Source organism: Desmodus rotundus, chromosome 2 (assembly GCF_022682495.2).
Source record: "Desmodus rotundus isolate HL8 chromosome 2, HLdesRot8A.1, whole genome shotgun sequence".
Lineage (NCBI taxonomy): Eukaryota > Metazoa > Chordata > Mammalia > Chiroptera > Phyllostomidae > Desmodus > Desmodus rotundus.
In genome coordinates this window covers 44,008,557-44,020,595 of record NC_071388.1, presented here as the reverse complement: position 1 = coordinate 44,020,595, position 12,039 = coordinate 44,008,557, and the positions used below count along the sequence as shown (strand labels likewise).

The 12,039-nt window shown below is 42.9% G+C and overlaps 1 protein-coding gene across 3 annotated transcripts in view; it reads left to right on the top strand.

Moving 5' to 3' along the window:
* The window catches only part of LIPH (lipase H), a 49,204-nt gene that overhangs the window by 12,306 nt on the left and 24,859 nt on the right, over window positions 1-12,039 (top strand). For all 3 annotated transcript variants that reach the window (XR_002975145.4, XR_006656128.3, XM_024564361.4), the window contains exons 2-4: window positions 4,954-5,321; window positions 6,814-6,922; window positions 11,822-11,923. Coding sequence is in view for 1 of the 3 variants with exons in the window: in XM_024564361.4 (XP_024420129.1) it covers window positions 4,954-5,321; window positions 6,814-6,922; window positions 11,822-11,923 (579 nt within the window). In the remaining 2 variants the exon portion in view is untranslated. The remainder of the gene's footprint in view (window positions 1-4,953; window positions 5,322-6,813; window positions 6,923-11,821; window positions 11,924-12,039) is intronic.

Genomic DNA, 12,039 nt, shown 5'->3' with positions numbered 1-12,039 from the left:
GAAGTCAGCAATATGCTCTACAACAGTCTGGGACAGTTTCCTGATGCCCCACAAATCGTTGCTAGGGGTTCACATTGGTGGATAATTAAGTCAGAATAAATATACCTAAGTTCGGAGCAGTTCTGCATAGTCTACTTGTGGCTTACAGTCCACCCATTTACATCCAATGAAATTGAAATTAAAAAATTTCATACAAAGTTATAAAGGTTAATACCAAAAGAATTAAAGCAGGCTATACACTTCCCAGTATGAGAAATAATACATAAATGAAACCGGCAATCCATACAGCAGAAGATAGCTACAGAAACCAAGGAAGCACTAAAATGAAAAAATATAGCATTACAGTGTTAAATCTAGTTGTGTCAGTTTGGGTCCTCCAGGAAGCAGACACCAAGATGAAATAGGACATGAGAAGGATTTACTGTAGGAAATGCACATGAAGGTTAAAGGAGGGGGCTGGAAGGAGGGGGCAGAGAGAGACTTCCCACCATGATACAGGTCTGACATCGGGGGCGGGGAAGGAGGGGTTGAGTAGGATGAGCGTCAGCACAGTTCTGAGATTATTTCAACTAGGCAATGGGGAGTTCCTGAGCCAAAGTCACCTGTTACTGGAATCCTACATGAGGCAGGAATGGCCTGCCTGGCCTGGCTCCAATACTCCACGGTGGCCAGTCACTGGCTGGGAGCAGCCCCGGGTAGTGATGGCTTCCGTGTGAATGTGGAGCATCCTGGAGGCACAGTCAAGTTCACTGCGCTCCCTGAAGGAGTTTCTCTTGAAGGCAGAGCTAAGTGAGGCCCTTCTGAGGGCTTCACCCCAGCTATATCTGGTATGCCAATAAATGTGAATTCCTCTATTTTTTTAAAAAAAGGCTCTCAGATTGGGTCATAAAATAAAACCTAGCTAGATGCTATATGTAAGACCTCTTAAAGGGACTCAAAGGTTTTAAAAGGATAAAAACATGCTAGGCAAACGCTAACAAAAAGGAAAAGCCAAGTTATGGCTGTACTGTCATTTGGTGGAATTCAAGGCAAATAAAACACATAATGAAAAAGGATATAATTCCAGAAACATTATGTGTAGGTAATAAAAGTAAAAACCTATGAAACTGAAATGTAATAGTTCGGGGAACTTGACTTTGCTCCTCAGTGTGACGTTATACTTTGCAAAAGAAATGCCCCATTGTTGGAATTTAGATGCATTACTTCCGGGTGATAAGGGAACAACATTCCTGATTCCCAGACCAGGCCATACTCCCTATTTAAATTCTCATTTTACACCATATCTCTCTTACATGGCTTAGATCAGAGGTTGCAGTTTTATATTTATTTGTATGTTTTATTTCATTAATGCCTGAGTCTCCCTTGGGAATGCCACCTGACACAGAACTTAGCATAGAGCAGACTCGTGTTGAGTGAACTGTACACGTCCCCTGAGGATGGGAGATCATACATGCAAAGCTGCTGTAACAATTAGCACTGAAGAGAGGAACTAGGAAAATCTTTTTTACACAGTACTTGGCAATGGACTTTTCCAGAGCACGATGCCATTGTAATAATAACTAGGACATTTAAAAATAGATGAAATCTGAATGGTTCTATCAAATGAAAAATAAAAATTGATTTGCACTGCTCTCTGTGTTTCACTAACTTTGCATTTTTAAGGACTTCTAATAAAGACTCAGCAAGTCAAGGAGGTTGGTTGAGCCATTCCATAGACGTGAAAGCTGGCAGCTGCTGCTGGTAAATAGCTCAGGCCCAAACTTCACAAGTCTTCTCTGAGTCTTCCAAGGACTCAGATATGTGCCTTTAGACACATTGGCTCATATTGCTCATTCACCTCAAAATAAACAGACACAATAAACAGCTCCCTTCTCTGGAATGGAATCTCTATTTTCCCCAGTAAGAACCCACTCGTAATTATCTCCACAGCATTCCTCTCTTGGGCAGGTAGACAATAAGTGAAAGATGACATAATTCCCCCAGGCTACCTGGTGAGTCAGTCCCACAACCAGGAATGAAACCAGTTTTACTGATGGCGAAGACCGAGAGGCTCAGCCCTACCTTCTCTGTGACCCCTCCTGTTCAATAAAGTGACTACATGGTCAATTATTTACTCTGGGTCTTGCTCTATAAGCACCACACATTTCAGTCTATGCTCTCCGGGAGCATGCAGTCCATAGGAAGAGCATGAAAGGGGCCGGCAGATGGAGAACTTATTCATATAGATGGATAAGTTCTGACATCTAATACCCAGGATAGTACCTGTAGTTAACAATACTGTATTGTATACTTGAACTTTGCTAAGAGAGTAGATCTTAACTGTTATCACCACACATACACACACACATACAAAGGTAAATGTGTGAGGTGAAGGATGTAAAGGTCCTGTCCCCTTTAATTTAAGCTTTTTATTTGGAAATAATTTTAAACTTGCAGAAAAGCTACAAGAGTAAATACACAGAACACCAATAATTCTTTATGCAGATTCACCTATTGTTAATATTTTACAAAAAACCGTAATGTGGTAATCATTTCACTATCTATATGATATATATATCAAATCATCACGCTGTATACCTTAAAGTTACACAATGTTATTTGTCAATTATATGTTAATGAAGCTTTGGGGGCAGATAAGGATATAGTATATTGTGAGCATGCCTCACTGCACATGCTACTTGACATTGTAGGGTAAAAGGAGGAATGTGTGAGTTTGGGGCTATTTTCTGGGGTCAGGAATCTCCAAGCTTCCTTAATTTTTAACCTTCTGTTTGAGTTTTAGCTCATTCTATTTTGGAACTTCACTGACTCCTGAGTACCAGAGCCTTTGCAAGAAGTTTCTAATAAAAGTGTACGTGAATGGGTCCAGGCAATTAAGAAAGGTATAGACCCCAGGACAAGGGCCACTCTGAGGCTTAGAATCAGGGGGCAGCAATTTCTGGGCAAGTGTAGCTCCCCTGAGAATAGGGGCGCAAGGCGAATGGTTTCTGAATTCCTGTTGGAGGAAGTCAGAACAGGTGTTTCCCAAGGCACTCTTGTCTTCTGTTGGTCAGTTGCAAGTCAACAGTCTTCCCCTCCTGTTCCCTCCCCCGAGAATGGCCATCGCAGGCCTTTGTCCACTCTCCCGAATGTCCTGAAGGACCATCTCCAGCTTACTTCACCTCCTACTTGGCTGTTTTCTCTCAGCCAAGCAGCATGTGGGAAAGTAGGTCACAACACAGTTCAAAGTAATTCTTACAATTAAAAATACAATATAGCCTTTCCAATCATTATATTGCTGTTATTACCAATGTTGAGCAGAGGTTTATTTTTAACTGTTATATGACCATGGTTCCTGACCAACGCCTTATATAAGGTTTCAATAGTAACACTCTGTCTCATTACCTACAGACTCCAAAGCCCTTCCTTCTACCACCTCTTTTGTTTTGCAAGGTGACCTTTAATTTATTTCTAACTCCTTATTCCCTTTCAAGCAGATGTCTTTAGCATTCTTATCTACTTTTGTTTTCTGGTATCAGAACTCAGAGTCTCCCTCTTGCTTTATATGAATATATGTGTCACTGATATGGTCCTGTCCCTTTTAATTTGAGCTTTTTATTTGGAAATAATTTTTAACTTGCAGAAAAGCTACAAGAGTAAATACACAGAACACCAATAATGCTTTGTGCAGATCCACCTATTGTTAATATTTTTCTACATGTGCTTTATCATTTGTTATCTCTCCACCCCCAATGTATTTTTCTGAACTATTTGAGACTAAGTTGGACATTTACTTATAAATACTTCAGTTGTATTTCCTAAGAATTAGAAGTTTTCTCTTACCCAACCATATATGATTGTCAACCTCAGTTAATTTAACATTATACCAAACTTTTATCTAATTTAGTGTCCATATCCCAATTTTGTCAACGATCCAATAATTTCTTTTATAGTATTTTTCTCTTCCATTACAGGATGTAGTCTAAGGCCAGCTATTACATTTATTTATCCCGTCTCTTTAGTCTTCGTGAATCTAGAACATTACCCCGGCCTTTGTTTGTCATTCATGATATTGACCTTTTTTAATAAATAGAATATTCCTTGTTTTGTGTTTGTCTGGTTTTCCCTAGTGGTTAGATTGAGGTTGTGCACCCCCCGCTGACACAGTGCACAGGTGAGGCCATGTCCTTCTCCGTGCATTATAGCTAGAGGTGCATGCTGTCCATCCGCCCCTCGCTGGTGGTACTCGTTTGGACAACCTACTCAAGCTGTTGTTCAGTTTCTCTACCATATGCTACTGCTTTTTCCCTAATCACTGACGAGCAATCTGTGGGAGACTGTTTAAGCCCATACACATACGCTCCTCCTCAGAACTCACCCCCTTTTGGTTCAGTATCCATTGATGATTCTTGCCTAACCAATCATTTTTTTTTAAAGAAAGTTTTAAAGAATGTTCTCCACTGCCACCTTAGGCAGGTGCATTGGACAAGCAGAGAGGCACTTAGACCACGTAGTTTCAATTGCTGAGTCCTGTACTGTGTGCTGGGATCAGTGAGGGGGACAGTTTGTAAGACACCATTCCAAGGAGACTGTGGTCTAGCAGGATAGACACATATGTACCTAAATACTCATGGTACCCCCCTGAAAGTATTTTCACCGTGCTGTCAGTGAGGCCTGGAAAGAGGTTTGGGGAGCCTAGGGATGAGGGACAGTTCTTAAAGCTGGGAGAAGGCTTCACTGAGGTGACTTTTGGGGTTAGACCTTGAAAGAGGTAGAATTTGGAAAGATGGTTTTCCTGGTGAAAAAGTCACTAAGTATGAACTCTGAACCGGGTATGACTTTGCAACTTCATGCAACTAGATCTTGCCGCTCACTAGGTGCTGTGAGTAAGGCACATGGAACTCCAGTGGGTATAGGACTTGACGCCCAGCTCAGGAAAGAACTGTCATGATGCCATCTAATTTTTGTTTTCAGATACAGATGAAACATGTCCTTCATTCACCAAACTGAGCTTTCACAGTGCAGTGGTTGGTACAGGACTAAATGTGAAGTTGATGCTCTACACAAGGAGAAACCTGACCTGCGCACAAATCGTCAACTCCGCATTTTTGGGGAACTTGAACGTGACCAGGAAAACCACCTTCATTGTCCATGGATTCAGGCCAACAGGCTCTGCTCCAGTTTGGATAGAGGACTTAGTAGAGGGTTTACTCTCTGTAGAAGACATGAACGTGGTCGTTGTCGATTGGAATCGAGGAGCTACAACTGTAATATACAACCATGCTTCTAGTAAGACCAAAAAAGTAGCAGCAGTCTTGAAGGAATTTATCGACCAAATGTTGGTAAGGGAGAATTCTCTTAGATGATTCAGGGCTCGATTGAAACTGGTCCATTGTCTGAAGAGTTAAAGCCAAGACATATCTGTAGTGAACTGGGGGGCCATTTTGCAGATCCACGTAAGCCCCAGGGAAGGTGGAGGGAAGTGCTGGAGGGACCTCCCACGAGTGTAGTTGTGCAGGTCGTTCCCTGCACCAGGCACCTGTCTAAGGGAGCATTATTGTCACTGTAGACATTGTAGATTTACATGTTTACTAAGATAATTTTCTAGCAAATGACAGCAAAGTGCCCTGAGGAAGGGGCATATTTTTCTAACTCACTAAAGGTGTCTTGTCCTATGGGTGGGAGAGGTTCTAAGGGTTTCCTGGCTTCAATGACTAGAGCTTCCTTAACTTCTGTAGCTGTTCCTTTTCCTCAAAACAGCAAAGTTTAGTGACCATGTTGTCTGAAACCAAAACTGATATGCATGGCCTGATGAGCAATTTTTGTGTATACATGATTTATGCCTTTAGAAGACTTACAAAGATTAAATAAATCTTAAATTTTACTTAGTGATCTCATGAATTGCCACTTTTATTTTTTTAAAAAGTGACTTCATATCACGACTATTTCACAGAGAGTCACTGTGGCCAGCAGTGACATAAGTTTTACAAGAGCTCCCCACCTAAGCCACAGCCCTGGAAAAGTAAATTTTTAAAAGACTTTATTTATTTATTTTTAGAGAGAGGGGAAGGGAAGGAGAAAGAGAGGGGGAGAAACAACAATGTCCAGGAGATGATCAATTGCCACTCACACTCCCCCAGCTGGGGACCTGGTCTGCAACCCAGGCATGTGCCCTGACTGGGAATAGAACCGGCAACCCTTTTGGTCTGCAGGCTGGCGCTCAATCCACCGAACCATACCAGCCAGGGCTGGAAAAATAAATATTAAAATGACTCATGACAGGCTATCTCAGCAGACTGTGGTCAATGTGATCCATTCCCACCCTACTTTCTTTCCTCCTTTCCTTCCCTCTCCATGGTGAATTTATATAACTGAGCCATCATGAAGATTAAAAAAAGTTCATCAAAATATTTTGTTGCCTTTCTTCCTAATTGAGAAGGTTTTAAAGATGTCTTGGCTTGGTTTCTAGAAGAAGCATGAAACGGAGACACTGTGGCCTAGAGGTTAAGGCATAGGTTTGGAGGTGGGCAGACTGGTATGAACCCTATTCTGACCTCTCCCCACGGCCTAACCTTGGGCAGATCACTTCAACTCTGGGCTTCAGTTTCTTCATCTGAGGAAATCTGTATAATCAAAAGAATAGTTTTGTATAATAGATCTGTATAATCAAAAGAATAGTTTTAACTTCGTAAGGGTATTGTGACATTTAAGTGAGATAATGGATATGAGGTGGTTAGAAACGGTTCCCCAAAATCAACAGATAAGACATTTCTCCAAATGTTGTTAATTCCTTGACCCCCGCAATTTATAATGATGAACTTCTTGAAATTCCAGAGAGAAGGAGCTTCTCTTGACAACATTTACATGATTGGAGTAAGTCTAGGAGCCCACATATCCGGGTTTGTCGGAAAGGAGTACAGTGGGCAGCTGGGGAGAATTACAGGTAAGGCTTCCTGTGAATGGGCAGGGGATGGTCAGCCTGGGCAGGGTGTTCACTGGCGGAGCATGATGCGGGCAATGCAAGTCCTTGGGTTGGAAGCCAGCTATTCCGGTTATGTAATGTCTCTGAGCTTGTGTCCTCTTGTGCAAAAGGAACACCATACTAACGTTGACCTCAGGTTATTTAATAAGATACATTCAAAGCACTTTGTAAATTGTATATGCTGTAGAAAAGGTTGGTGATGACTTTATTTCTCTTATGGTCTATGGGGATTTGATCTGTGTGCCTCAAGCAGATACCTTTCTTCCTTTTATTTTTTTCAGAATGGCTTGAACTACATACCTAATAAGTTTCTGTCCCCAGGCACAGCTGGAGTTTCATCATAGGAAATTGAGATGGGAATTTTGATGGCTGGGGCTTACTCTCTGAATATCAGCTTTCAAGCTAAAACCAAATAAAAACACTCAGCAACACAACAGGTCAAATCCCAAACAAACCCGTGCTGGGTTCTCTTGCCTAAAGTCCCAGTAACTTTCCTTTGCTGCAAATGGACTCGGAGAGGCTTTCTCTTTCCGAGACTTAAGCCTTCTTCCATTCATATCTTTCCCAGAATCCATCTTCATGTGGAAAGAGCTATTTTAATTCTAGGGAATCTGGAAGGTAGAAGAAGGAAGGAGGGAAGAGGTAAACAATGCAGACCAACTACATTTGGGAGATAAGCTTTTAGGGCTACAGGTCTGAATATGTTGCTTAACTGGACAGATAGCCCAGGGCAAATCATTCTCATTTTCTCTCTCTGTCTCTCTCTCACACACACCATTTGTTGGTGCTTGAGGTCACATTCTTTTTCCTGGCTGCTTTTTTCTCAATTTCATCCCAAAGGCCAAGCCTGCCCTCATATTCTTATTTACCTGCTTTCCTTAAAATTAGTGTTATGTTTTAGAAAGCAACATGTTTGTACTTTAAAAACAATTTCCTTTTCCCTTATGGGTACAAAGGACAGATAGCTTCGATTTGTTTGTGTCCCTTAAAAAGAAGGGAGGAAGCAAAAGCCCTGATGTGTAGTGTTTGCTGATTTCCATGGTATATACACACCCTACTGTGGCTGAATTCAAGCTAGCAATCTGACATCACTGACCACAAAGTTTGGGGAGGGATGAGCAAATCTGCTCTCCAGTACTAGTTCCAGACCACCACTTTCTTGTTCTACTTAACACTCCCTCCACCCAACCTGTTTTGTTCTTCAGCCTCCCAGCAAACCGGTTCCACAACTACTTTGAATGTGAATCCAATGTAACCTGGTCTCTGACTATGGAAATTTCCCCAACCAGCCTTCCTCCCACTCCCAGGCCCACGTGGCCTGATCTGTGAGCTAGATTCAGCCATTGGTTCACAGCTCAACTTTCTTTCTCCACTGACTCCCCCAAATTCTCCTGATTCCTCATCCTCTCTGAGCCCCAAGTTCAATCTCGGGTTGTAACCTAACGCAGGACTGGCTGGCTGCCTGCTGCTACGCAAGCCAATACTCAGGTGCTGAAAAGAAAATGGTTTATTTGCAGATGCTGGCCATCTAGAAGATGGTGGACTCCTGTCTCAAAGCCCATCTCCTCATCTCAGCGGAGGCAGAGGTTTTTGTAAGGAGGGAGAGAGGGACAGAACAAAGAGATTAAGGGAGGGGGTTGAAAGTTCTCTTCGTATGGATGAGTATGGATGAGCATCATCCATTCTGATGAGGCAAGTGCTGGTCTGGTGTGCAGAATCCTGGTTTAATCATCCTGACCTACATCATCCCGGCTTCATGTCATCCTGGCTCCATGGATGAAGGTCAGCAGATCTCCCAGAGCTGGGATGCCTCTATCTTTTGAAACTAGTTCCTAGGATTCTTAATATAAACATGCTGTTCCTCTACAAGCTTCGTATTAGTCAGAGCCAGCACTTACAGAAACAATGTCAAAAGAATAGTGGGGTGGGTTACGATTTCCCACCATTACAATTTTCCTCTGTGACAAGCTGTCCCTGAGAGCAGTTTCAGGGGTCAAGCATTTATTTCTCTTCTCTACTCACCTCCCACTGCCTTGCCAGAGTGGGCTCACTGGATTATGAGGTGGGAATTTGGCCCGCTCCCCAAAGGACACAATTCACTCCCACCTCCCTAGTATTGGATGGTTCTGCTTCTTAATTATCTAGGCTTGAATGGCTGCTTCGTCTCTTCCATGTCTCTCTCTTTCTCCTGCTCTTCCCTTTGCTTTTCCTGTCCAGGCACAGCTCCTGGATTTACTTTTCATTCACTTCTTCAACAGAAGATGGCAGAGAATGAACAGATTTTAAAATATCTCAAGTCTCTACATCATTTGATAATACATTAAATTTAATTCTCAACTTTAATGTGTGTGAAAATTACCTTGGGGTGCTGATACAACACCAGCTTGCTGAATTGGAATCTCTGGAGTTGGGGTCCAGGAGTCTATACTTTCTTGTTTTCATTTTTTTAAACACTGATTTATTGTTCCACTTATTTATGCATTCATTAGTTGCTTCTTGTATGTGCCCTGACTGGGGATCAAACCCGAAGCCTTGGTGTATTGGGACAACACTCCAACCGACTGAACTACCTGGCCAGGACAGGAGTGTATTCTTTTAATCAACAGATGCAGGTGGTCTGAACGTTACATCTTGAAAAAAACGACCACAGAGCTGGGCTGTCCCATACAGTAGTCACCAGCCACATGTGGCTGTTGATCTCTTGAAATGTTGCTAATGGAAATTGGGAGGCGCTGTAAGTGCAAAATACACACTGGATATTGAAGACTAAGTGCAAAAAATGTTTAAAAATGTCAAATTTTTAATGTTGATTACATGGCTAAATAGTAGTTTAGATATATTGGGTTAAATAGAATGCATTATTAAAATTAATTTTCCTTGTTTGATTTTTCCTTTTTGTTTTAAATGGCTGCTTGAAACTTAAATTATATATGTGGCTCCCATTCTATTTTTCTTGGCCAGCACTGCCTTAGAGAGTTCCTTGTGACCCTGGGGGGGGGGGGGGAGGAAGAGGCTCCAGAAACTGCACGCGACATGTTTGATGTCATCAAATTCTCAAACCAGTTAACGCTGCAGCAGAAGACAGGGGTCACTAGACACTTTTCTGGTGATCTTAGAGCAACAAGAAAAGCTCCATTTTTTTTTCATTTTGTTCCTAATCTATAATAATCTCAAAATGTTCTGAATTCAGATCTAGGAGTCCTTTTTTAAATCCTCTGAGGTAGCTATTAATTCTATCTCCATTTTGCAGATAAAGAAACTGAGGTTCAGAGAAATATAGTAACCTGCCTAAGGTCACACAGCTGGCTGGTGTTGGGTTTGGGGCTCCATATCACACCTATTTGACACAGCTTTTTAGGGCAACTTAACTAGGATTTCTGGCTGACATTATAAACTGATCATTTACTATGGCTTATCCCTAAGTAGATCATTATGTCCAAGGGTACTGTAACAGTCCCCATTTGCGCCTTCGTCCTGGTATAATTATTAATAGCACCCGCGTCACTCTTAAAATTGCCCTGGTTTGAACTTTATATAGTAATCCAGTCTACCCACCATGGATCTGGGGGCTGCTGTGAACTGGGCTCTCACTGTTTCTCTGTTCGTTTTCTTCACCAGAAGGGGTGCTGTCTCATGTGCAGAGGAGGCTTCTCCAGCAAAAACTCTTTCCAAAGTTATGAGTTGCTTTCTTTTGTTGTTGTTGTTGAGAATATCTTGTGAACTTGGTTGCCTGGGTGTTCATCCATCTCCTCCCACATCAGTTTCAGTGGGGAGCAGACAGAGGAATAAGAAAAGCTCCCGGTGTTGGGGGAGGAAGGAGATAAGGAAATGAAGCAGAGAAAGACAAGCCTCGGGGAAGCTAGAATGTTGGGAGAAGAGAAATGAGAGATTGAGGCTAGAACCAGGAATGTGGCGGCAAAGATGCTATCTTGGGTTTTGTACAGACACCAGGAATAGGGAGGTGTTATTTAAAATGAAATTCACAGATAAAATCTTCAATGTGTCCCTTGAAACCTTCCCTTAGGTTTCTAGTGAGCAGGGCCCATTTGAACCTCCCGTGTTTTGTTTTTATTTTTTAGTTTAAAGTTTTTATTTTGTGGTTACAGCATCATGGGAGCTGCCTTCTTGTTTTTACAGCTGTTTCACAACGATGGGGAGGAACGCCCAGCTAGCATTGACCAAGGGCAAGAAATCAGTTCAGGCATTTATGGGCTGGGTCAACTCCATGGGAACTGACACCCACTTTATTTTCCTCTTCAATACCTGGTCTGACCAGAGAGTTTCACTCTTTGCTGCTGAGCTTACCACGCTCAGTGGTGATTGCAGGGTGAGTCTGTGGCTCTGGTTAAGACATGTGATCTCCCTGCACCTCAGTTCATTCAACTGTAAAATGGGAATGATAATAGCTACCCTGCTTCCCTCAGGCTTGTGATGTGGAGCTTATGAGCTAGTACATATGAATAAAAATGGAAACTATTAAAACGGGATAAAGATAAGTATAGCATCTGTTTTTTACACGCACCCTTAGGTGCTTTTTCCTGAGGAACCAGTTTATCTCCACACCCCTGCTCCCCACATGTCTGCGAACCCTCTGCTGTTGAGCTGAGCACCACAGATATGCCTCCGGAGGGAGTTGGGACGCTGTTCTCAGCAGTCACTGCCAGGGAACTATCTCTACTGTGGGAAAAGGCTACAGGGCTGAGGCAAGTAGCCTGATGGAGCAGGATGGGAATGTGAGCGCTTGCCCACCTGAGGGTGCCCTGCAGCCTGTGAGCCATCCTCAAGAGGGCGGGGATCAAACGCTCAGCTGCAGGTGACTCAAGGCGTGGGGCTGCCAGACCCACTCTGTTTTCCTTCCAGGTCTCGACCCTGCTGGCCCTTTATTCAACGGGAGACCGCCTGAGGACAGATTAGATCCCAGTGATGCACAGTTCGTTGACGTCATCCATTCCGACATTGACGGTAACATTCCTGTCCTAGTGTGTCAGTGACCTCCCAGACTCCCATGGGGTCTGCTCCTGGGGGGGGGGGGGAGGGGGGAGGGGAGGGGGGCAGGGGGCAGGGGGCTGTCATGCAGG